The sequence below is a fragment of the Talaromyces stipitatus genome, genomic scaffold (genome assembly GCF_000003125.1).
Source record: "Talaromyces stipitatus ATCC 10500 scf_1105507295491 genomic scaffold, whole genome shotgun sequence".
Taxonomy (NCBI): domain Eukaryota; kingdom Fungi; phylum Ascomycota; class Eurotiomycetes; order Eurotiales; family Trichocomaceae; genus Talaromyces; species Talaromyces stipitatus.
In genome coordinates this window covers 119313-145898 of record NW_002990122.1, presented here as the reverse complement: position 1 = coordinate 145898, position 26586 = coordinate 119313, and the positions used below count along the sequence as shown (strand labels likewise).

The 26586-nt window shown below is 43.3% G+C and overlaps 6 protein-coding genes across 6 annotated transcripts, besides 4 other annotated features; 5 read left to right on the top strand and 1 right to left on the bottom strand.

Moving 5' to 3' along the window:
* Positions 1 to 2689: 2689 nt before the first annotated feature.
* TSTA_108110 (uncharacterized protein) lies at positions 2690 to 3399 on the bottom strand (the record flags this gene model as incomplete). Its single annotated transcript, XM_002488332.1, has 3 exons — positions 2690 to 2906; positions 2981 to 3218; positions 3291 to 3399. 3 exons carry the CDS (start codon positions 3397 to 3399, stop codon positions 2690 to 2692), a joined length of 564 nt encoding a protein of 187 aa, XP_002488377.1.
* A 6293-nt stretch (positions 3400 to 9692) lies between these two features.
* TSTA_108100 (sex-determining protein fem-1, putative) lies at positions 9693 to 11035 on the top strand (the record flags this gene model as incomplete). The annotated part of the gene is made up of 2 exons (XM_002488331.1): positions 9693 to 10926; positions 10989 to 11035. 2 exons carry the CDS (start codon positions 9693 to 9695, stop codon positions 11033 to 11035), a joined length of 1281 nt encoding a protein of 426 aa, XP_002488376.1.
* A 1222-nt stretch (positions 11036 to 12257) lies between these two features.
* Positions 12258 to 13865: a mobile genetic element.
* A 215-nt stretch (positions 13866 to 14080) lies between these two features.
* Positions 14081 to 15031: a mobile genetic element.
* Positions 15013 to 15678: a mobile genetic element.
* Positions 15679 to 16470: 792 nt separating this feature from the next.
* Positions 16471 to 17052, top strand: TSTA_108090 (uncharacterized protein; the record flags this gene model as incomplete). Its single annotated transcript, XM_002488330.1, has 2 exons — positions 16471 to 16695; positions 16768 to 17052. 2 exons carry the CDS (start codon positions 16471 to 16473, stop codon positions 17050 to 17052), a joined length of 510 nt encoding a protein of 169 aa, XP_002488375.1.
* Positions 16489 to 18957: a mobile genetic element.
* TSTA_108080 (uncharacterized protein) lies at positions 18363 to 18741 on the top strand (the record flags this gene model as incomplete). Its single annotated transcript, XM_002488329.1, has 2 exons — positions 18363 to 18388; positions 18441 to 18741. Coding segments are annotated over 2 exons (327 nt in total), but the record flags the coding sequence as incomplete, so codon positions are not given.
* TSTA_108070 (uncharacterized protein) lies at positions 18748 to 19258 on the top strand (the record flags this gene model as incomplete). The annotated part of the gene is made up of 4 exons (XM_002488328.1): positions 18748 to 18887; positions 18975 to 19042; positions 19068 to 19150; positions 19175 to 19258. Coding segments are annotated over 4 exons (375 nt in total), but the record flags the coding sequence as incomplete, so codon positions are not given.
* A 5745-nt stretch (positions 19259 to 25003) lies between these two features.
* TSTA_108060 (uncharacterized protein) lies at positions 25004 to 26445 on the top strand. The gene is made up of 2 exons (XM_002488327.1): positions 25004 to 25134; positions 25193 to 26445. Exons 1-2 carry the CDS (start codon positions 25106 to 25108, stop codon positions 26349 to 26351), a joined length of 1188 nt encoding a protein of 395 aa, XP_002488372.1. The 5' UTR covers positions 25004 to 25105; the 3' UTR covers positions 26352 to 26445.
* Positions 26446 to 26586: the final 141 nt, after the last annotated feature.

The following is a 26586-nucleotide window of genomic DNA, read 5'->3' as shown; positions in this document are numbered from 1 at the left end:
CAATCAAATGAATGAACCTCCCTTCTCTAATAAGAGAGATTTTGGATTGAAATTAAGAGCTTTACTATCTACATAGTAGTGCAGAGCTATGCGCGCTACTTCAAAGGATATTTTATGCACTGCTATTTCTGTATCTAGGATAGGTATAATAATCCTGTCAACACTGCATTCTAGCTAGTCGAACACGATTAGACCAGTATTCTATACATAATAAGTTAGCGCGATGGCTCCTTAATAAAGAAAAGTGTACGCACCACCCTGCGCTATTAATGGTCAAAGTTCTATAAATTACAGTCAATTGAAACTTTGTGTAAATTTGATGTACTAATTAATAAAGTGAGTAAAGTGTGCACTGGTTTTGCAATACTCTCTGTACACTAGATACCTTAAGAATTTGCCAGTGATATGTACTGTGTATACATGAAACGCTCGCCAATACAGACTCATCCTCCGGAGTCAATTGGGCACTATTCACTACTCCTGAACCCCCGACCAGTGCCGTTTATTTAGCACTCCAACATGGACAATGTAAACCTATCGACGAGGAGAAATGTGTAAGGATCGGAGATGAAACTGCAAAACTAACCAAAATCCGGAAGTAAGGACTGCGTCTACGTTTATGAGAGCTTGAAATGTAAGGTTCTTGATAGATACTAACCTTCGAGCCGAATTTTTCTTCTTTGTCTGGTGTTTACAGCAGACTTGACAATTCCACGATTCAATAAGACGTGAACTTCGCCTTGCTTTCCGGTGCAGAGGATATCTCGAGCACTAGATGCAACAGTAATAGAGCGGATAGAAACTGTTCAGGCATTCACTATTCCACCATGGACAAACCGGATACAGACGATATGCGAAAAGAACAGGGAAGGAGCCTGTGAGATAGCGAGCAAGGCAATAGGCACCCTAATTGCTACAAGCACATATGCTAGATCAGGAATGGCGGGTATGGGAGGCTATATAAGAGACACCCAAGCAGGTAACAACGGGATCGACATATCTAGCTACTCCATCATCCTAGGCAAAAGGACGGAGCAAAATCCCTATACAGCAAAATTAGAAGCGATGGCTGCAGCACTGTAACGTATTCCATCTGGGTCACGTCAGAGATGGATATCCATTCTTAGTAGCAGCAGATCAGCACTAGCAGCAATCAGCCAACCCCGTTAACAATCCGGCCAAAGGATGATCCAGCAGATATACAATCTAGCCCAGATCCTGCAACGGCAAGGAGACGCGATCAACGCAATTTGTGCCCCAGCGCATATAGACATGGACTGGAAACAAAGAGCAAAAGCGGAAGCACAGAAATCAACAGGGAGAGAATGTCAATCAGGAAAGCAGTAGTTCCAAGCCAAAGCAACAGCCATCAAACCTGCTATGGATACAACACGCCAGGACTGGACTCTCCCAGAAAGCATAGGAAAATACTCAAAAGCTATCGACAAGGCGCTTCCAGGAAAGCAAGTTAAAGCCTATATGATGGATTAAATCGGAACGAAGCAAAAACTGTGGTCCAACTTCGGACAGGAATGTCAATGCTCAACAGCTATCTGAATAAGATAGTATTAGTAGACTCTGATCTCTGTACTTGTGGCCAAGAAAGCGAGACAGTGAAACACTTCTTATTCCGGTGCACAAAGTGGACAGCAATGAGAGATAATATGAGCCAGTGGACAGAGTCAAAACGAGGAAATACATCCTCCTTCCTAGGCGGAAAATCACAGTCAGAGCCGGATCGATGGCACCCAGATATGAAGGCTGCCCATGCAACAATTACCTACGCGATGGCAGCAGGAAGACTAGAACACGAACCAGAACTAAATCCTGACACAATGAATCATGAGGCATTCCTACCCTCCCCTATCTCCCTCCCTTCTTACTTCACAAGTAGACCTTGCTACAGCCGCCGAAGAATGGACAGCGCACACTTGGAGAAAATAACCTTTAAGATCGTCTACCAGTCACACTTCTAAGTTCTAACTAGGATACCCCCTCCAACACCACCAGCAATGATCGAAGATTTGAAACACCAAGCACCGTGATACAAACACAAAAATAGTGGGCTATCGCGAGTTTATGTCGGATGACATGTTGTTCTGTGGCATTACACTAACCATAGCCAGCTAAACATTGACCATAGCCAGCTAAACCTTAACCATGACCAGCTAAAGTATCCACACTTTTGCCACTTTCTGTTTTCATCAAACTAATCCTAAACCCTTAAGAGATTGGATCATATGTTGGTTGTTACATTGTCTGAGTTGTCACGATGCGGCGTAGTCAACTATCGTACAAGTCATGGATTCATTCCTTAACTATCTCTCTATGGCCGTCTATAAATATGATACGGCTTGTAACAAGCTATCTATTTATACCCCTTCCAAAACACTTCTGTCTCTTGCACATAGTCAGTACGTTCCAGAGGCAATTCCCAGTCTCCTCGGTGGGATTCTGCTATAGCGAGATAAGGCCCCATCGTTTCTTCTAAATTTTCACGGGGTGTCCCGGGAAAGTGGACAAGTAGATCCCCTCGGTGTATTTGTAGATGCTGAGGAGATTTGGGGCTGAGCCCTTCTCCATCAGGCAGGGCCATATACGCGTTGAACCACCGAAGTGGGCAGTAAACGACGGACTTGGCAAAATAGTCATTTGTGTCCAGTATGTTTCCCAAGGCGGACTGATCTGGCTAAAATAGCTCGACATTTGGATTCATAACTGGGTATGCTAGTGCAGCTGACAGTAGTTCAACTGACCAAGGATGGACGCGGATAGGAAACACCCCGTTATTCATGCCATTCCAATCTTTGGTGAGTAACAGGTGGACATTTAAGACGTCGGGTGGAGGTAGAAATGTCTCCAGTGGTAGGTTAGGATTCATGAGTACCGTGTCGGCATCGGTCCAACTGGATAGATGAAGTCCAATCAGCACTACAACAATCTCAGGCTCCTCCTACTAGGCAGGTATTTAGAAACTCACAATAGCCATTGTAATCGTCGCTCCGCGGGCTTCTCCAATTCCCGTAATAATACGGAAAGTAGAATGGCATATTTATTCCAGACTCCATCAAGAATCGGTCTTCGCAGAATAAAATGAGGGTAATCAAAGCGACGGCTGTGTACTTTGTGCGTGTTCACAGCCCTCTCGTAAATCGAGTTGTTGCCGTACACCATTGTCACTTTGCCAACATTTGGTTGCGGTTGACGCACCCGTCGTTCTGTAATGTTTGCTGTGAGAAATGAGTCAGCCGAAGGTTGATTTTAGTAGATATTGCTGTAAATAGACGTACGATAATGTAGATAGAGTTTGAAAAGCCAGTAGATTCCGGCTAAGACTACTCCCAAACGCAAAAATGTTCCAAACTTAGAGTGCAGGCGTCGATCTGTGTGTACGGTCATGATGGAATGTTTTGAATATTTGCTATCCATGGATTTCACTTTGAAAACAGTGGCAAGTCATATTTTTAAGGGGCGTGAAAAGGGATTAAAAAGTTTGGATGAAATGCACGGCGCCAAAATCCCAACCCCAGCAAACAAAAACAAAGCAGAGGTTTCGTTACTGTAAGTGTGTGTCAGGCTCTATACTCCAAAGATTGGCTATTGCCAAATCTAGCAAGAATTACGGTGCAGTGAAGTAATCAAGTTACATGTAACCCAGTGGAGAACCGCGAATCCCATATCAACATTAGCTTGCGGCTGAACAAGGACTTATAAACGAAGGCTTGCACTGACATAAGACAATACTGCTTCCCCTGCGAGTTCCGAGAGCAGGACATTAAACCATGGTGGTTTAGGGTTGTCACATCTCAAAAAGGTCTACCAGCTCCTGGTACTTTCAGTAGTTTTGGAAATCCTCATGGGAACGAAAAGCAATTGCATCGACATGACCATTGGGTGGCATATGCCTTCCAACATCCGCGATAACCTTGGAAGATCTAACCTTTTCTTCCTTTGGTAACAACTGCAGCAATGAAATGCGCCAACTGCATATTTACTGATCGGAGTAAAGGTCGATCATACTATGCAGTGTCACTATTGTTGCCCAATCCTACAGCTTCTAGCCTATGTCTAGTCAACATCTCAAGGACAACTTTTGACGCTGTTGTGAGAGGAGAAGGAGAGTTTTTCTCGAAGGAAGCCTCCCGTCAACCCAATCAGAAATCTCTGTCAGTCTTGTGACCTTTTCATAGCAGACTAGGATCACCGCAAAAACCCCAATCTGACCCAATCGCGCTCGGGAAAACACCAGATTGTGACAACTGGTCAAAATTCCAGTTCATGATTGCTTTATTTGGTTCCGTAAGAGCATGATCGAAGAACATCGCGGGAGAAAACACTGCAGTAACGCTATGCTTTTTAAAACATTGGAGATCATCTGAAGTGCCTCGTTAGATCCTTGTATTTGGTAAATAAAGCGGGAAAGATTTTGCCTGGGTATCTGCTGTTACAGTGGGCTATCTCGTGCCTGATTCTCCAATTTGTGGTATCTGCTTTTCTCCCTACCTCTATTGCCTCAAAAGTAAGTCCTGTGCTGCCTCGACTAGTTGCATCATGGGTTGAATTCCCTGATGGCTTCGACGACATCATTTGTCTTATTCAATGTTTCGAGCACTTGAAAATAAAGGCGGTAGTGTCTCGCCGTCGAGGGAAATCTTAACAAAACTTGTATGCACACGTTCCATCGCAAGTTTAGGAGTTTGATCAATCAGATGCTTTGAATAAGTCTTCTCGCTCATTGGCAAGAAACTCGGAAGCGTAAACATAGTGTGCTGCAATATCGAGTTTAAGGGTACTAACCTGGTCTAGTTCACGAAGAGCTTGTGGAATGACAGTATTAGTTGCTGCCTCTTGACATGAAGTCACAACACTTGGTGCAAGCGCCATACTACCTCGGTGATTGCTCGTTTTGCGTGGGCCATATTTGGATTCCCCTTCGCCAGCATTGCCTTATTCTTAGCCAGCTCTCCAAATTCTCCTGTTAGACTACCGTCAGGGCGATGGCCAAATTTGGCGCTTTTGACATCCAGCTCGTTGTCAATGTCATAGCCAGATAAGTTAGTCCGGCAATGTTGAGAAATGCACTGTGGCCAGCTCCTTCCTATATCATGATTGGTATATCTGGGAAATTTTTGTCAAGCGAGGCGCGACCAAAATCGGGAATAGCAAAGGTATTGCCTACAATCCGTCTTGAAAGGCATGCTGATAAGCACAAGCTCACTGGTCTTCCTGTATCCGAGCCCCGATTTTCTCTATCGTGGTATCATCAGCTAGGTTAATACCACTTAGATACGATATACCCTGTAAAAAGTAGATGAACATGTGCATCGTGAATTCCTGGCATGAATACAACCATAAAGATTGTATGTAATGATGCCATAAGCTCTCGCAATTCGGAGAACCTTATTCCTTATTCCAACCATCAAAAATATGCCTTGCAGCGTGACAATGAAGTCCTTTGCTACCTGGCCGGAATCGTTCAAGGTATAAACTTTGCCATTATAACAAGCGACTAATTGTTCAGTAGCTATAGTCATTGTTCAAGGGCGAAGAAGTTAGCAAAACAGATTGGAATTGGGGGCCATTTCAAATCAAGCAGGGTATTTCTAAGGAAAGAATACCAGGTAGTGTTAACATTCTTTCGCGTCGAAGTCCTGTGAAACGTCTGCAATGAAAAGCCCCTGGGTGAGCTCAACTTGGTGATGCCTTTTCTATGGAGGTTTATTTATAAAGGATCCAAGATTCCAGACAACAGTGTTTAGAGAGGACGGCCACACATATACAGAAAATTTCATATTGTTATTGTTAATGTATTCATCCTAGTGTAACCGCGCTTCGACATTTGTGTTAGATTGTACGTAACAATCTCAAGCAGTATATCTCAACACATCAAATTATGTATGCAAGAGTATGGAATCCTTGATTCTTGTTGTCCTTGTTCTTGTCTCTAAGTGCAGTAAAGGTGGAAGATATCTTTTTACCCCCTATTCGGTGTATTTCCGGTCCATTCCATTGGCTTACAAACTTTATTAAAAATGATAATGGAGATATTCTATGATAAAAGCAACGTTGATAGCGAGTGTACTCTCAGCCATAATGCTATCCTTATGGGTATAAAACAGGATCATACCGATCCTTTTCATTATTCGGAACAGCTTGCCATGCAATCGGTCAATGCACGCGTTTTGGCACGGTTATATATAGTTATTAAGGCAGATGGCCGTTCTGTTGATATACAAAATAGAGCGCAGGTTAACATCTATTTTGAGAATCTTAGTTTTCCAACAATGCTCTGGTATATCTTAATTGTTCGTGAAACAATATTCTCACCATATGAGCTATCTAATAAAGCAATTAATATGAAAAAGGGTCAAAAGAGAACATCAGTTAAGAAGGATAAGATTAATGAACATACTATAGTTATTGAGACGCTTCTTGGGGAATCTTCAGTTACCAAGACCGGGGATAGAAAGGATACAATCAACTATATATTTGATAGGCATAAACGCGTTATCTAATACATAGAAACTTATTATACCGTACATTTAGAGAGGCCATTCGGTATGGTGATATTAGTCATATTCGACAGCTTTATCCTGGCTTTGCCCTTCTCTTTTTCGGTGGGAATAAGATTAAATATATCATCTTATGACTATACATGACATGGCTTACCGGGAAAGGTGCTGCATCACTAGAACTTCAAGAAGCCATTTTTGCCAATAGCCTGGTCAATACTCAAGGTGTCAATGACAGTTGGTATGAGATTGATCGGTTGAATGAGTTCCTGAATCTAGTGATGAAGCGGATTATGGTTAGTTAACGGATGTCATCACAGAGCCTTGAAGATTTATTCCGTTGAACTGCTTTAAACTACAGAGTGAGATTGACTATCTCTCAAGTCGACTGGTGAGCTCTAAGCACACGCTTAAACAAGCTACTCTTGATATATATGGACTGGCTATGATGTTATATGAACTGCAGCCACTACAACAAATGGAGGGTGGTCGCGATGCTGGGTTTATTCCTAAGTACTTACTTGCTATATCTGCTGGTGTTCTTATTAGGAAAAAGGTTGATATATTTTACCAGAAACAAGTGGCAGACCAGCGCTTAACGAGCCAGCTCATACTCCAATTGCTACGTTGAATGAATTTACTGCCAATCTGGACGTAGTTGATAGCCAGGATGTAAACTGAAGCCAATACTTCAAACCGTCAAGTGGTTATATGCTACGCTTTGGTGGTATAACGAAGTTGTGTAAGGTCTTTGAAAGTCGTGGACGCATAGTCTGTATATTTCCACTCATTTCTTGTTTGGCTGGTAGGAGGTTCTTCGGAAGACCATATATAACTGACCGTCGTATATCAGGTATGTTGACTCCGATACCAAGTACCTCAGTTGCAAATACCACTCTAATAGATTATTCGATATAGCAGTCTTGTTTTATACAGTTGAATTGCCCATGGTTCTGGAGAAATTCCACCATACAATCACGCGCTGAGAATAGCTCTCTTTTAGAATCAAAAAAGACAACCATTTTAGGAATCTAATTTGGTTCAATATGCAATCGATCTTTATGCTGAGCATTGGTGTCAAATAGAAATTGTAGTGCCATAAACTTTGCTCGTTATAGACGGGGTATTATCCCAATCCGATATACCAGTTCTGGTCGGTCAATTGATGTACGTTATACATATAATAGTATTTTCTTTGAATCTCCCCCATTCCATCAGAACCTCCAATGTATGAGAACCAAGTGTTGCTGAGCAGGCGAACCAAGGGATATGAGGGCCTAATATTATGCGTAGTCGACCAACTTGTGCATATTGAGGCCGGAAAGCATCACCTCAATGATGAACTAGATGTGCTTTATCAATAACAACAGCAGTAATACGTCAATCAATTTCAGGGTCCTCGAACACACGTCGCATCTGTTCATTCGCTGCCAATTCAGGGCTTAATAAAAGGTGCGTGTATACCTCTTTCTTGATATCGATCAACAAGCCGGTTTTGCTGGTATCTTTCTCTATAAAAAGAGGATAACCATCTAAGCATTTTATAGCTTCGGATTGCTCAATGCCTATATAAATTAACGGAAGAATGACGATTATCATTGTTCTATCTATTAGTATTGACAACGCCTGAGGAATCATGCTCTTGCCAAATGAGGTCTTTGCGATCAGAATCAAGTCACCCCGGTTAAATATAAGCTGGAAGAGTGCTTCTAATTGCCCAATTTGAGGAGGAAATGGATAAAGCAGTTCCAAAGCTTTAAAGAGTGCAAGTTTTTGTGTATTAGGCGCCTTACTAGTCACATCGCTGGGCTTGCTGGACTTTGGCTGCTAGATCTGGTTAACTCGAGGCTCTAGAGATACCGGAGGAACTTGGGAAGACTTCTGAGGTGGCCGACCACATCTTTTAAGCGTTTCTTGCAGTGTTAATTGACCTGGTGGCCGGGCTTGGTGTGATTTCGCTGAGGGGTCTCGGTAACGCCGGCAAACCTTTTTCAGGGCTGTATTGTATCACACCCAGTTGTAGTGCCTGAGATAATTTTGAATTGATAAGTTCTCTATTTAGAGAGGCGATTTCTAGATCCAGCTGCCAATCCGAGCAGATTTCAATAAACAGGAATTTTCTGAAAATTATTAGCAAGAAAAGTGAATCTTTTGACTGGAATTTGAGTACACATCTAATACCGGAACCAACTAAAAACGCGTATCGAAATGTAGAGAATTGATAGCCTGTAAAAATGAGACCTTAAACAGAGTATAAAAGATGTACTGGTTGGGAAACAGTTGTTGCGGTCGGTGTCAACAAATGCCAATTTGTTAGTGTACAAGTCAATACGCCCGTAGTAGTAGTAGATTCATTACGCCCGGAGGCACCAAGCCTAAAGGGCTCCAATACGCTATCGACTTTCTATTGCATACACTGTGGTCATGGTCTCATTTCGAAAGGAAAAGCTGTGCCAGCTGCAAAAACCTCTCTAGCCCATCAGATAGCAGACGAAGGACTGACGAATCGCCATGTGACTGAACCGGTAGGGCAGGTGAGTTACCGTCAGCAAAATCCGGCGAGTATCGATCGGTAGTAGGTGATCAGGTCAATGATTCGAAGGTTCGTCGACATTGTGAGGTTGTTGACGTATTCTTTTGAAACTCCCCCGCGAGGTTGTCCCAACCAATAAAGTTTTTTCCACCGGAGTTTCGATTTGAAAAGTTCTTAGCTTCAGCTAGACCATGCAGTCCAACTTACTGACGTCCCTCACCACCGAGAAGGTGACTTTCCACGAGGGACTCAATACACCCGATCAGTTCTATGGCGTGCATACTACCTTGGGCTCAGCCTAGTTAAGTTACTTAACTTAGATAACGTAATCAGACACCGAGCGGCGCTGGATATCTAGGTAAATATCAATCAATCAATTTACTGAGTGTCCGCAGTTGGAGTACGTAATATGTAAGTTTCCTCTGATCTGGCTACCTTGATAACAAGGTTTACTACGCACCATGCTAATAATAAATAATTCCAGGATGAAAACAAAAGTAGGAATTTGGCGATATGGCTTAAATAGACTGCCGTAATATTATTACATAACTTGTATGCCTAACTTGAAGGATAAAACCGTATTGGGGTCACCCGTGAAGGGTCACATTCACCTCGCAAGAGCTCAATCATATCTATGACTGATTAGAATGCGCATGACTGATTTACCGACTGAGTTGTCAATTCTAATAGCAACATTCCTTCAGAAAGAAAGAGACATCAATAATTTAACACAAGTTAATAAAAAACTGTATTACGACTTGAACTGGTATCTTTACAAGCATAATTACCTCCACGGTAATAGCTCAGCGCTGCGATGGGCGGCTAAATATGGAGAAAAATCAACTGCTGTGATGAGTATGAGGGAAAGAGCAAGTATCACATCAATCGATAAGTACAATATGACCCCATTGTCCTGGGCTGCGGCTGGGGGGCATATAGCCATCGTAGAATTATTATTGAAAAGTGCTGGTGTCATCTGTGCCGATGACGAAGCCGCTAATGGCAATTCGATAATAGAGAAACCACCACCTATCGGAGATTCGTTCACTTCATTGAACATGGAATACTATCATGATACAAAGCAACTTTGGAAAAAATTAGCCTGCAAGCTTTCGACCGCGACCCGAAGGGTTCCAGAGTTCAATTTGAATTGTAGGGATCATTTAAATCAGACTCCATTGTCCTTGGCAGCGGCAGGAGGACATTATGCAGTAGTCGCTGTGCTGCTGAATATTGCCGAAGTCGAGATCGATAGCAGGGATGATAATGGCCGTACACCACTGTGGCGTGCCGCATCAGTTGGGAGCGTACAGGTAGCAAAGCTATTGCTTGAGACTGGAAAAGTAGATCCGGACTGCAGAGACTCCTACAACGAAACGCCGTTACAGCAGGCGGTGATTTACGGGCATGAGGAAGTAGTCAGATTATTACTTAAAACTGGAGTGGTCGATTTACATGGAAGAGATCGTTTCGGCCGTACATTGTTGCACTTAGCCATAATACAAAGGCATGAAGCGGTTGCAAATGTTCTTATCGAGACGAAAAATTTTGATTTGAATTCTAAGGATCACTGGGGCCAAACACCATTGCGCTTGGCTGCAGCTCATCGATGTGGAGCGACCGTCAGACTGTTACTTGATACTGATAGTGTCGACGTCAACTGCGCGGATTACCAAGGACGAACACCTTTATCTCTAGCTGCTGGAAATGGATATGAGACAATCACTAGACTCTTGATAGAAAAGGATGAAACGGAATTGAACTCTAAAGATCGCTTAGACCAAACATCACTGTGGTGGGCAGCAACACAAGGACATGCGTCAATCGTCAAGTTACTACTTGAAACACCAGGGATCGACTCGGAATGTATAGACATTGACGGTTATACAGCATTATGGTGGGCTAATGCACATGGCCACACGGCTGTTGCTAATTTATTTGAGAAATTTGGGACCTGGACACGCTCAAAGCCAATAGTTTGGAGGACTGAGCCTTTTCCTAGAGTCGCGACAGGGGCTAAAATCCAGGATACTCTTTTTCAAGTTACCATACTGCATAAAGGGAGAAGCCCTTGATAGGGGTTTCTGGTAAATGGTTTGTTGAGTGTTTCAAGGTTCATGTTCGTGTCCGCGGTACCTGCCGCGACATATCCTCCCGTCAGAACAAACTAGTGGTGACTTACTACTAGCGACTGATGGATAACATCACTTACTTGGTGTGCGCATTCTTGCGCTGGGCTGCGGAATTCGGTCTTGTAACCGCCGAGCGCCGGCGTGGGATCCAGAGATGTTTTCCAACTAGTCAAAATCAACTTTTCGCCTTGGAAGCATAGACACTGTTCACTTCAGTGTGTACACGATACCTAGCTGATGAGATTAACAGTACCAAAAGCATCGAATAAATGCTTGATGACTGTGCAGAGACATTCAAAGATTTCTTCATTGTATTGCTTCGGGTTCAGGTTCCAGTTCCAGTTCTAGTCTTCCTGTTGCAATCGCATAGTTGATTGTTGCGCGAACTACCTTCATATCAAGTTGCCATCGGTCCAAATCTGAACGTCATTTTCCATCAAGGAAGAAGGAGAGATTTCCTGGCCTTCATTCCATGAACTGATTCATGCATTCTCTCATCCTTGTCCACTGTGTACAGCGTAATAAAACTGTTCCCCTGTTTGGCATTTTTGGCCGCAGGAACAGAGGTCTGATTCTGCTGTGTCTATTTTATTCAAATAAGTATTCGGTCTCGATACACACACACAATATATTAACGCCCGGCGGCCAAGCCGAAAGGGCAACTATCACTAATCTACTAATACATGTCCTAATATATATGTCGTATCTCCTTGGAGCCCATACATTATCACTTTTAATATATGCCGTCTCATCTGTCAGTATCGTAGCGGATGCTCGTGGGTTAGTAATTTTGTTAGTAGCTGGCTTGAAGGCGCTTCTTCAAGTGTTCAACATCCTATCTTCGGCAGTTGAAGCGCGTCTACCGTGTCTGTTACGAGGTGGTTGGTGTAAGTGAGATCAGGAAGGGTGATTGGTTTGTGTTCGTCTACATAGTTAAGTGACGTTGAGTTGGCCTGTGGTAATTATAAACTGTATTGTAGTTCATACTGTTTCAAAGTTTAGGGTCCAGTTCTAATTATCTGAAGGTGATTTTCCTCCTAGGAAGAAGGATATGTTGCCTTAGTGGGTGTTAGTACATTGCAGCATTTCTATCCGGTATGCTGTCCACTTCTGACATCAAAAGAGGAAGTGCTCGACAGTTTCTCTTGCTTGTCCACATGCACACTGATTAGTCTATACTATGTTAATTTAATAAAGATATCTATTTAATCTTGCTATGCTAGTCCAGAGTTGAGCCAGCACACTTGCTTCTTTCTATGATAATCAATCATACAGCTGTCGGGTGTGTTTGCCCGGGAGCGCCGCGTCTACTCTTTTAATATGTTTGCCCACTTTCTTGGGTAAGCCTTTGCTGATAATATTTTGGGATCGTGCGATATTAAGAGTCGTTGATTTCATTCAGGGAACCTATGCTTGTGGGATAGCATTCTCTCTGGTTGCTATCCTGGCCTGCTCTTTAGCCAGGCTTAATAGCTTATCATCCTCACTGGTTGGGACCCAGCGGATAGTGATCTGGTTTCCATTTCTTCGTAGCCTTTTAATCAACTTGTATATTTGGCAGACATGTTCCTGACCTGACTGTTGTTGAGGGTTCCTCAATGTGAGTGCAGTGGCTTTGTTGCTCGTCAGGAGCGTGATTCTGTACTACTTTAATGTTGGTAGCGTGCTCAATGCGTGTGCCATTGCTGCTAGCTCCCCCAAGTATGGGTTCTGCTCTAGTCTTATGCCTAGTGTGAAGAAGAAGGTCTTTAGTTTTAGCTTTTTATACTGGGGTGGTTTCCTCTGGATTGCTCCACCAAATCCTACCATCTCATTCCATGCTGAGCTGCTTACCACGATCTACATTGATCTGCCCGCTACAGTGTGCGTTTCTAGGGTTTCACTAATATCAGTCTATATGTGCTCCTTCTATGGTGCTAGTGTGAATGGGTTAATGATTTCCAGCATATTCATTTCAATATTCTTTAGCGTATCTGCCACCTGATATAGTGGTGAGCAGTGAAATCTTCTAAATTTCCTGATCCGATTGGTGCATCTATGAAGGGGGTTAGTTTCTAGCAGGGTATGGATGTCTGTCCATATCTTCACAGCCTATCTCCAAAACTAGCTTTATGCAGGGGCGATGTGAGCCTCCGCCTCTGCTACACTGGTTGCGATGGTGAGGAATATTCCCACAATCACTTACGCTCCTACCCTTTGGACACAGTTAATTGGACCAATGGCCTTGTCTTTGAATGCGTGCATCTAGACATTAGAGGCGTAGTCCACAGCTATAGTAACAGTCAATATAAATAGTTGTCGCGCTGTTGACGGGGATAAACCCCTAAGCCATCTAAGCTCTATTGCTACTTCTAGGCCCTTGGATGCGGCCCTTGCAATGTGTTCCTTGTATTTAAGTCTAGTGTCTATTATTATGCTAAGAATCTTGACATCGTCTTTAGGTTTGATGGCTTATCCCTTGATGGTGAAAGACTCCTGTTCCAACTTATGTGCTTTGGGGGTGAAGTATATAATGGCTATTTTATTAGCTTCAAAGGTCGCTCCACTTCTCCTTTTCCAGTCGAGCGCATTAGTGATGATTGCTTCAATCCCTTCCTAATTACTCCACGCAGTAGGCCTGGTCACCCATGCGGTAAAGTCATCCACGAAAGCAATCGCTCCGCCCTGACTATTGATCTGTCGTTGTAAGGCGGAGAACTTAGAATCGGGGATAACTTCACCACGGAAGCTGGATCACGTGGTCAATTCCGGCTGCTTAGTCATTACCCGAACCGCACTACGGCTCGGCTATGTATTTAGCTACGATTCGAATAGGATTCAGAAGGTAGCAAATAGCTACCTTACGAATCGTACCCTACCTTGAAAATCGAAGCTATATTCGTATCTCATTATCACGCCCTCTACCCACTCTCTTACAGTCGTTATACAAGGTCTGCGTTGAAGAAGAGGAATAAGATTAGGGATAGAGGAGAGCCTTGAGGTAGTCCTGCCTGTAGGAGGCTGTGAACTTCGGACTCCTAGCTATTAATCTGGATGGTCGCCATTTGTGCTAAATAGAACGTGTCGATCCACTGGAGCAGCTATTCTGGTATGCCTCGCGCTTTTATCCTCTAGAGTAGTCTTTCTTTGTAGACCCTATTGTAGGCTCCTTTGACATCAAAGCTGATCAAGCTAACAACTTGACGGCCACGCCAGGCTGTGTAGATTTGCTCCTATAGGAGCAGGAGTGCCTGTTCTGCTGATCGCTGTTTTTGAGCCCCAAAGTGGCTCGTGGGGAGCAGACCATATATCTCCACTACATGGGAGATCCTTTCTATAACCATGGATTCGAGTACCTTGCCAAGTGTCGCTAGAAGTAAGATTAGTCTCTAGGCTTTTACAATCGTGTAGTCCTCCTTATTTGGCTTTTTGAGTAGTATGATCTTTGCATGTCTCCACTGACTTGGTAATATGCCCTCTTCTAGGGACATGGAGAATAGGTTAAGGACCCTATGTTTAACCATGGGCCAAGTCATCTTCCAAACTATTGCTGGCAGGCTATCTTCTCCTAGTGCCTTCCATGATTTTGCTACAAATAGCTGTTGCTCTACTTCCTCCAGAGTGATAGCAGGCATCTCTATTAGTGCTCTCTGTGGTCTAGATCCTTCATCATCAATATCATCTAGCAGCGGGGGAAAGAATTTAGCTAATAATTCTTCTGCTTGTTCCTTATGGTTGGTAGTGGTGGTTCCATCTGTTCTCTTAAGCTATAGTATCTTCCCAAATGCTGTATCCTCTCAGACTTTAGGTACTTGGCGGCCTTCTATATATATTGTATCTACAAGGAATTCCTTTAGTGCTTTTCTTTTTATTGCTGGATAGCATCATGATATTGCTTGGACGCACTTTTAGCCGTCTCTTCCAGGTGTGTAACATCCCGTCCTACCCGTTGCTCCGAGCAGGTGTGATTCCTCCAGTATGTATATATATAACAGAGCTGTGTCAAGTCTGATGTCCACTATCGCTTTGCATATAGCGACGGCTTGGCCTTAGAAGTTAAGGTGTGAATTACTTCCAAGACTACTGACATTAGTCTGTTGGTTCTCTATTGCAATGTGCCTTCCGCCAGAGTGCTGTCTAGGTTTTGTGCGATTCTAGTGTTAATTTCCTTCCATAGTGCGTTTTTCAGTAGAAGTCGCTCCTAATAATTTATATCTAGTCTTAGGACATCAAACACAGTTTCAATTGCGCGGTGATCCGAGCCATGCTCTGTCCCGTGTATTGCACACTTAACCATAGAATCTATCAGATTCTCGGAGGCGAGGACAAGGTCAATGGTGGACTTGTAGTCTCCGCCCTGTCCTCTACCCTGCCATGTCTTTGTGCCTCGTTTCAGTAGACTGGTGAGAGCAAATTCATTCATAAAATCAATGATTGGATCTGCTTCCCCCTGCCTATCTAAAGACACGTCATCTCCTCCCCACAGTTGATCATGTCGATTAAAGTCTCCCACAATCATTACCTCCATCACCGTGCCGCGCTATGACCATGGATTCAAAGAACGCCTACCAGATTAGAATTGCTTGCTGAGATGAAGCTGAACATCAACTAGTTAAGAAAGTTACAGAAGCAAAGATTGGCGTAGGAGCCCAAGTGCTGCGTGATAAGCTTTACCTAATCAAAGTTGACAGTGTCAGGAAGGCAGTAGTCCTAGATGAAAAAGATGAGATTAGAGCCGGAGCCACAGCAGCCTTCAGCGAGGAGAATGACACCATGGTTGCTAAGATCGCATGGCTCAGCAGTAAGGAGAGTGCGAAGGCCTATAGCTCTATAGTAGTATACCTAACCAAAGGCACTGATGCACGGAGGCTTCTAGCTGATGGGTTCTTCCACGCTGGGGGAGAATCCAGCGTAACCAGCATCTTTAAATATCGACCATAACTAGCACAATGCTACAATTGCCAAGAGATTAGCCATAAGGCATTCCAATGCAAGAACGCCCAGAGGTGCGCGAAATGTGTTAAGGAAGACCACCACCACAGTAATTGCAATGAAATAATCCTGAAGTGTGTTCCATGTGGAGGCCCATATAAATTGTATAGTAAAAACTGTCAGAAGCTCTATCCTATACAACATAAATAGAACACTCCAAATAATCTAGCTAAATATAAGGAAACAGGGCGCAGTATATGATAGTTTGATAAACAACAAAGAAATTCAGGATGCAGTGACATTAGCGATTTAAGAACCCTAAGCAAGGATGGTTCAAGGCCGACTCTTGACTACCCCAATAGGACACCACAAATGAATGAAGATGGTCCCTTCCGCATGGAGAGAAGGCCGGTGGGCAATTCGAAGCATGCTCTGGATTAATAAGGATGTAGAGGCGGAACAAGTGCTGATAGAATCTCTGGATCTGACAGCAGCGGTCATTCGGCTTCCCGAGCGTTTAATTTTTATGGCATCAGTCTACGTAGAGCATGGAGATGCCCAGGCTTTGCGCGACACGTGCAACCACCTACGCAAGGCAATCACAAAGGTAAGGCAAAACACAGGCACGGTGATGGAGGTAATGATTGTGGGAGACTTTAATCGACATGATCAACTGTAGGGAGGAGATGACGTGTCTTTAGATAGGCAGGGGGAAGCAGATCTAATCATTAATTTTATGAATGAATTTACTCTCACCAGTCTACTGAAACGAGGCACAAAGACATGGCAGGGTAGAGGACAGGGCGGAGACTACAAGTCCACCATTGACCTTATCCTCGCCTCCGAGAATCTGATAGATTCTATAGTCAAGTGTGCAATACATGGGACAGAGCATAGCTCGGATCACCGCGCAATTGAAACTGTGTTTGATGTCCCGAGACCAGATATGAACCATCGGGAGTGACTTCTACTGAAAAACGCACCATGGAAGGAAATCAACGCTAGAATCGCACAAAACCTAGACAGCACTCTGGCAGAAGGCACATTGCAATAGAGAACCAACAGACTAATGTCAGTGGTCTTGGAAGCAGTTCACATCTTGACTCCTAAGGCCAAGCTGTCGCCATACGCAAAGTGATGGTGGACATTAGACTTGACACAGCTCTGTTATATATATACATACTAGAGGAATCACACCCGCTTGGAGCGACGGGCAGGACGGGATGTTATACACCTGGAAGAGACGGCTAAAAGTGCGTCCAAGCAATATCATGATGCTATCCAGCAACGAAAGAAAAAGCACTAGAAGAAATTCCTTACAGACAATAATAATATATAGAAGGCCGCCAAATACCTAAAGTCTGAAGAGGATACAGCGTTTAGAAAGGTACTACAGCTTAAGAGAATAGATGGAACCACCACTACTGATCATGAGGAACAAGCAGAAGAATTATTAGCCAAATTCTTTTCCCCGCTGCTAGATAATATTAATGATGAAGGATCTAGACCACAGAGAGCACTAATAGAGATACCTACTATCACTCTAGAGGAAGTAGAGCGACAGCTATTCGCAGCAAAATTATGGAAGACACCGGGAGAAGATAGCCTGCTAGCAATAGTTTAGAAGATGACTTGGCCCACAGTCAAACATAGGGTCCTTAACCTATTCTCCATGTCCCTAGAAGAGGGCATATTACCAAGTCAGTAGAGACATGCAAAGATTATACCACTCAAAAAGCCGAATAAGAAGGACTACACGATTGTAAAAGCCTGGAGACTGATCTCACTTCTAGCGACACTTGGCAAGGTACTCGAATCCGTGGTTATAGAAAGGATCTCCCACGCAGTGGAGACATACAGCCTGCTCCCCACGAGCCACTTTGAGGCTTAAAAACAGTGATCAGTGGAACAGGCACTCCTACTCCTGCAGGAGCAAATCTACATAGCCTGGCGTGGCCATCGAGTTATTAGCTTGATTAGCTTTAATGTTAAAGGAGCCTACAATGGGGTCTATAAAGAAAGACTACTCTAGAGAATGAAAGCGCGAGGCATACCAGAATAGCTGCTCCAGTGGATCGACGCGTTCTGTTCAGCACGAACGGCGACCATCCAGATTAATGGCTAGGAGTCTGAAGTTCACAGCCTCCTATAGGCGGGACTACCTCAAGGCTCTCCTCTATCCCTAATCTTATTTCTCTTCTTTAATGCAGACCTCGTACAACGACAGATCGACAGCTAGGGCAGAGTGATTACTTTCATGGATGACTTTACCGCATGGGTGACTGGGCCTACTGCGTGGAGTAACCAGGAAGGGATTGAAGCGATCATCACTGACGCACTCAACTAGGAAAGAAGGAGTGGAGCGACCTTTGAAGCTGATAAAACAGCTATTATATACTTTACCCCCAAAGCACATAAGTTGGAACAGGAGCGTTTTACCATCAAGGGACAAGCCATTAAACCCAAAGACTATATTAAGATTCTTGGTATAATAATAGACACTAGACTTAAATACAAGGAACACATCGCAAGGACCACATCTAAGGGCCTAGAAGTAGCAATGGAGCTCAGATGGCTCAGGGGTTTATCCCCATTAATAGCGCGACAACTATTTACATCAACTATTATCACAGCCATGGACTACGCCTCTAATGTCTAGATGCACGCGTTTAAAGACAAGGCCATTAGTCCAATTAACTATGTCCAAAGGGTAAAAGCGCAAGCGATTATGGGAACATTCCTCACCATCGCAACTAGTGTGGTAGAGGCGGAGGCTCACATCGCCCCTGCACAAAGCCAGTTTTGGAGATAGGCTGTGAAGATATAGATGGACATCCACACCCTACCAGAAATTAACCCCCTTCGCAGATGCACTGATTAGATTAGGAAATTTAGAAGATTTACCGCTCACGCTATATTAGGTGGCAGATACGCTGAGATATTGAAATGGACACGTAGAAATCATACCTATCACACTAGCACTATGGGAGGAGCGCGTACAGACCAATATTAGTGAAACCCCAGAAACGCACACTGTAGCGGGCAGATTAATGCAGATCGTAGTAAGTAGCTTAGCATAGAACAAGGTGGTAGGATTCGGTGGAGCAATCCAGAGGAAATCACCCCAGTATAAAAAGCTGAAACTAAAGACCTTCTTCTTTACACTGGGCGTAAGACTAGAGCAGAACCCATACTTGGGGGAGCTAGCAGCAATGGCACACGCATTGAGCACGCTACCAACATTAAAGTAGTACAGAATCACGCTCCTGACGAGCAACAAAGCTGCTGCACTCACATTGAGGAACCCTCGACAACAGTCAGGTCAGGAACACGTCTACCAAATATACAAGTTGATTAAAAGGCTACGAAGAAATAGAAACCAGATCATTATCCGCTGGGTCCCAACCAGTAAGGATGACAAGCTATTAAGCCTAGCTAAAGAGCAGGCTAGGATAGCAACTAGAGAGGACGCTATCCCACAAGCACAGGTTCCCCAAATAAAATTAACAACTCTCAATATCGCACAATCCCAAAACATTATCAGCAAAGGCTTACCCGAGAAAGTGGGCAAACATGTTAAAAGAGTAGACGCGGCGCTCCTGGGCAAACACACCCGACAGCTGTATGATTAATTATCATAGAAAGAAGCAAGTGTGCTGGCTCAACTCTGGACTGGCATAGTAAGATTGAATAGATATCTTTATTGAATTAATATAGCGCAGACTAATCAGTATGCATGTGGACAAGTAAGAGAAACTATCGAGCACTTCCTCTTTTAATGTCAGAAGTGGACGGCATACTGGATAGAAATACTGCAATATACCAACACCCACCGAGGCAATATATTTTTCTTCCTAGGAGGAAAATTACCTTCAGATAATTAGAACTAGACCTCAAACTTTGAAGTAGTATAGGCCACAATATGGTTTGCAATTGCTATAGGCCGACTCGACGCCACTTAACCATGTAGACGAACACAAACCAATCACCCTTCCTAATCTTATTTACACTAACCATCTCGTGACAGACACAGTAGACGCGCTTCAACTGCCGAAGATAGGATGTTGAACACTTGAAGAAGCGCCTTCAAGCCAGCTACTAACAAAATTACTAACCCACGAGCATCCGCTACAATACTGACAGATGAGACGGCATATATTAAAAGTGATTATGTATGGGCTCCAAGGAGATACGACATATATATTAGGACATGTATTAGTAGATTAGTGATAGTTGCCCTTTCGGCTTGGCCGCCGGGCGTTAATATATTGTGTGTGTGTGTGTGTGTATTCCTGTCTGAAGTTGGGCTAGATTCCACGCCTTTTTCGGGTTTAGTCCATCATATAAGCTTCTTGTGTGTTTTCCGGAAGTGCTGTGTCAATGGCTCTTAAGTACTTTTCGAAATTCTCTGGTACAGTCCAATCCTGGTGCTGTTCAACAGTGGCGAGTCTAATGGCAGTTGATTTAACTTGAAACGGTCACTTTTCTAGAAGGCGCCCTATTCACGTTGATTTCCGTGCTTCAGTCTTTGCGCGTAGTGTCGCGCTCATGTCTGCTTGCGCTGGGGTCCAGATTGTATTGACTGATTACCTTGTTGTTGTAGTGCCTGGACTTGTTTGTATATTCACTGGAATACTTTGGTTGGACTAATGTCGGGGTTGACTACTTGCTATCAGTGCGGATTTATTACTGCTCAGGATAGATATCCATCTGCTGCATATCCCACTTGTGATATGTTCCAGCGCTGCTGCTATCGCTTCTAATTCCCCTGTATGAATTTAGTCAGTCCTTCTTCCTAGTGTTATGGAGTAGCCGGACATGTTATTCCCGTCATTGTCTGAATCTACGTTGACTAATACTGTGACTTCAATAGTAAGATTGTATGACAGGAAGTCCAATTACGTACCAGGTTGCAAAAGCACTTCCTTTTAAAGATGGTCACCAAAGGCCCGGAAATTGATGGTATTCTTCGCTTCGTAATTTGCTTCTTGCTGCACCAAGCGTAAAGGCAACCGCATAGGTCGCTGTTTTGTTACTGTATCAGCTTCCAACTCGTTCAAAAAATATAACATAATATATATAATAGACGGTCTGTTTCTCTCCGCTCGCCAGATAAAAATTACATTTACAATTATTTTTGATGGAAAATCATGAGAATATCAGCTTGGGCACTACGACACGAATCCTAAACCAAAACATTCAGACTCATCAAACTCAGAGGCTATGTCGAGGATTATTTCCTCCATCGTTCAGCCATTTCTCCCAGATAGGATCTCAGGCAGGGCTCTTGGTAGCAATATGAGCACAACTAGGCGACCAGGGGAGACGTGGCTCTACGATGATGTATACCAACAATCAACAAGACTGGATCAAGATGAATGGGTTTCGCCGAGAAATCCAACATTCTCTCAAAGACGATTGGCAAGATCGTACGATAGCAATAGGGAACCACGTCGGTACGCTAGACGTCGGTATAGCAATGAACACTCCTATGAAATAAACTCGGCTAGGACATACAATAATGATATCACCTCATTACGGCATCGCCATATGTATAGAGAGCCATCAGAGTGTCACACCACTGGCCAAAGTCAGCGTGCCAGAGCCATTGCTCCTCCACAGAATACAGAAATCTTGCGCAGCAGGGCCAGCTGTGTGACAGATTGTGGTCAAGAAATATCTCAACTGTACCTGCCTTGTTGTCATGCTATGATGTGTGAACAGTGTGCTGATAAGTGGAGTGAAATAAACAACACCTGCCCCGTGTGCAGGGAAGACATTGAAAAAAGGGTACGTTTCAGGACCATTCTTAGGACAAGAAACTAACTCTAACATGATTTTGATTATAGATCAAGATCTATATTGTTGTGGCAGCGTAGCTGATAGGTGAATGTTGTGACGGCTGGTGTTGAGGCTATACAGAAGATGGTGAGATTTGCTGACTTAGAGGTCCGGACAGAGATCACGTGATTAGGGTTGGGCGAGAAGGGGCTACCTGGGGCACGTGAGCGCGCCACTGCTATCTGGGACCAGGGATAGCTTCATGTTTACACTCTTTCCTTTTCTTCCCTATGCTTAGATTTCTCGTATTAGCTTCTGAATGACATTTGATTGAGCCTTCACAAATGTAGGGTTATGAACGTTGTCTGATTGAGCGAGCACATAGCCTGCCGTTTGTTTCCCTCCTCATACTTAATATCATCGTACAATGCCATTCGTGTTACTTGCTCATCGCCACAATTATGATCTTTCGAAATATGCAAACACTATATCAATTGGATATGCCTATATCTAGCTATTGACTTCCGATTTAGCCTATCATATAAGCTTTAGGTATACATGCTTCCTAGAAGTGCGTTGAAGGCCGAAGCAATATTATATTGGAAGCTATGAACAAGAAGACTAAGCATGGATAGAGAAAGAAGAAGCTGTCAACATGAATGTGTGTGTGTGTGTGTGTACAGACAGATGCGAAACCTCCTTCACATGTTTTACACACTCTCTCTTCTTTTTGCCCCACATCTAAGGCTGTTGCCTAGAAGTAGTCCACGATTCATTCAGACTAGTACTTTTCAATACCAGTTTCATACATAATTTACTTAAAGATTATATATATTCAAGATCAGAGATATATAAAAGATGAGTATTACATTTACATATAAAATACTGGCTTGGACTAGTATCAGGGGCTAGACTTGGGATGTGGGGCAAAAAGAAGAGAGTGTGTGTAAAACATGTGAAGGAGGTTTCGCATCTGTCTGTACATACATTGACTGAGTAAGGTCACCAATAGAGCCTCCTATAGGCGCACATGGTATGTATATATGTGGCTAGTGCCGCAATACCACTGAGCTAAAACAAAAAGATAAAATACACGCATATGAAAGTTGGAAAAGAGAAATTTTTTTCAGTTCTTATATTACCCCAGATACTCACATTTATCTCGAAAAGCCTCATCAATATTTCATTAAATGATCTAGGACAGTGGTAAATAGCTAGCAGGCGCGATCACATGGAGCGAGGTGATATTCCGGGGTAAGTGGAAGATCTAAGAGCCTGCTTAGGGGCCTACTCGGGGGCCTCAGGTCTGTCAAATATCAACTAACACGAACACAAGTATTTGTTAGGAATACATTACCTCATGTAAACTAGCTTAAGTTGGAGTTATAGCTCCTGTACGGCTTCTGTAGTTATTTTTCTGCTCACAGCAAAAGTCAGGATAATCACGTAAGAATCTAGACCTGCTCAAAGTTTATTTATAGCAATTGTATTGTGTACATGGAAATCATCAACCCTAATCCGGGACTATTTAAAGCGCTTGTTATCTAGTCCTGTGGATGTAGGGTAAATCTGTGTTCAATGCAAGGCCCAAAAATAACTGACCCTGGGATCAGAAAGTTAGTTTTATACTGCAAGAACGAACTAAAGAAAAATCAGGAGCTGGTTTAGCAGTTGAAGCATGAACAAGACAAAAATAAGGAACACTTTGAAAAAATCGAAAAAATCGAAAAAGATGTGGCTGATGTTGAGAAATTAGTACGGGAATTGGTCACTTTATGTATCCCCGAAGACGGGCCAAACATAAAAGTCGCCATTGATACTTTGTAAGTAACATGATACTATCTTAAATCGAGGACTAACAGACTCCAGCATAAATCTAATCACACAGGCTTTAGGAGGGAGTTATCCTAACTTACAACCACTATACTAAAGCACTGAGGTGGAGATTCCCACCTATGTGTGTGTACTCAATCAGTCCTTAGTGTGTACTATACATGATTACAGTATCTATTATATTGTTGCTTTTCAAGTAAAGGCCAGTCAATCTTGCATACCAAAACAGCATCTAAAAAATCCCCTATAGGGGCCTGTGCGGAACCTCGCATGGTTTAGTCATCAATATTTACGAATGCCAGCACTACTAGTACACCTATTCCTGTTTTCTACCTCCTCTCTTGAAAGAGTTTGGGATGACCAGGATTGTGTTGTATCGTTTGTGCCATTAAGACCGCGGGTGAACAGATGGAGACCTCCGTGTTTTACACACACTCTTATTTATTTTGCGCAACCTAAATTTAAGGCTCCTAATACGATTAGACTGGTATTTTAAGATACCATTCTATACATAATCTTTATGCTGGCTTGTTAACTTTTAAAAGCACTTATTATTTTCTTGATACTGTACTAGTACACTCGGAGGCAAAACTGGTGTCGGGATCTTACTCTCTTCGACTGTTTCTCAGTCCCTAGTTCTTAGGATTAGTCGCAATATTAGGAATTCAGTATTACTGGCTCAGTCAGCTTGTTGGATTTGTTGTCCTCATTAGATCGCAAGATCTAATGAAGGTAAACCAACAGTATCCCACGTAACCTTGTTACAGGCTAAGATTGCTCGTCGATATCACTCTATCCCTGCAGCAGAGGTTGGTATAGGACGTCTCTTTTCTTGTGGTCGCGATCTCCTAGGCCTATGCCGATATTCTCTATGCTCTTCAAGCAGCGGCTATGAAGATGCTAACAGTATTAAAGTTTTCCAAGATAACAAGTGCTCACTTGAACGTATGGAGACATTTTGGGGGGTTGTTGCAAGATGATGTTGATATGTAGCATAATCTAGATCATTCATGCCTGAGATGTCCATTTTCTATACAGTACTTTGCACCCTCAGAGTAACAACTAACACACTCTTCTCTTTCATCTGAAACAGTGCCAAGAAGACGCTATTATAAATATAGAATAGTGTAGGAATAATGTTAATGCGGAAATAATGCTGTACATCTCGATACCAACTTTTATTTACAATACATGTATGGCGATAAAATACAGTTCTGGAATATTCGACTCTGTCTGGACACATGTCCATCTGGTTCGAGTAACCTGGCAATCTGTCGTTGGGAATTATCTCATATTCTATTGCCATCACAAGATACAGAACCGTTGACCTTTGCAACAGGTTTCCTATCATACGTAAAACGGCTAGTGCTCTGGAGCACTGGTTGTGGCGGAATAGACTATTCATGCAGCTGCTAGTTATTCTTTTCAGCCTGTCAGCTGCCGCCCCATGCAATGATGTGGCTCCGAAACTAACGCATCACTAATATTAGGTTCGCTAGCACCACGTATCATTCTGTGGCTATGAGTTACAGTTTCCGTCAAGACGATAATATATCGCCTCAGCCTTACGATTCATGGGATAACGACCTTCTATATGCCCCCACCCCCGGTAATTTCAGCACAGCTTCGTCGCCACCGATACATAGTCCCCAGCCCACCACATTCCTTGAGTATCCTTCCCAGCGAGAACCACAATCTGATCAATTATGTTTCGTCCCTCCAACGTTGTGGGAGAAGGATAAAACTTACGATGAGCATCCGCCAATCTATCTCCATTATCTCATTGACTGGAAGGTTAAACTGAACAACCGAACAATTACAAAAGTCACGGAACCAGATGTGGTCCTTGCACCTGGTGCATACTGGCAAAAAGTTTTGAGAGAGAAGGTTGAACGCGTGAAAAGCCGAAAAGTATTTAGCGACCGACGCGCTCGGTTGGAGGAAACTACGGTCGTGGCTTCCGTGTTGAACGATCGTTCACAAAAACTTCACCAACAAGCTGAGGGAATTGATATCGATTGGGGAATGACGGGAAAGCAACTCCTCGAGTGGAAAGAGCTATTTCGCAGGGGCAAGAAGCTAAGACTAGATGTCTGCGTTAATTACGTAGCAGACGACAACGAACAGTCTTCAACAAGGAATGGCGAGAAAAGGAACACACGATCGGTGACAAATGCTATGCTGGCTGAACGCGAAGCCCGGATTGATGCTGAACAGAGTTCTGGCCAGTCTTCACCTTGGCGGGATGTCTATGATAAGATGAAGTGTCCTGGACCACCATGCAAAAATTCAGAGGGATACTGTTGGCAGGATCCCGTTGGTAAAAAACATTACAGGCTCAATACGCATCATTTGACACATCTTGTGGATATGGTAAAGAAAAAACGCCTTTTCCTCGAAACCCATGATGACGTTCCAGAGATGATCCGGGAACAGCTTTATGCAGAAGAGCGATTATCTCTTGAGCGAAAAAAGAGGCCTAAGGGAAACTCATTGATTGAAGCTCCATACTTACCGATCAACATCAATGTTCTTTCAACACCCTCTCCTCAGCCGTCCATAGTGGCTACTCCAGCTGGTTCTCCGCCCTCGGTGTTACACACACATTCGAAATCGCCTTCCGCCTGCAACACACTTCTCTCTTTCTAAGCCCCACTGCCAAGACTCTCTAGTAATAATCCAACTTCTCTTGGGATAGCCATTACATTGAGAGAACGAGTAGTGGAATTGTTGACAGGCTTGGCGTGACGTCGTATTGTCGTTCCAATACACCATCACATTACCAATAGAGTTATGTAACAAACATACTATATAAGCACCATCTATCTCATAATCTTCCTTTATTATGTAAAGAAATTTGAAAATATTAATAGTCCTATGTGTG

Excerpts from the sequence above, each read along its gene's own strand:
- TSTA_108060 (XM_002488327.1), top strand. The coding sequence starts at position 25,106 with ATGCAGCTGCTAGTTATTCTTTTCAGCCT. Across the intron at positions 25,135-25,192 it reads CTAGTTATTCTTTTCAGCCT|GTTCGCTAGCACCACGTATC; the intron begins GTCAGCTGCCGC and ends CACTAATATTAG.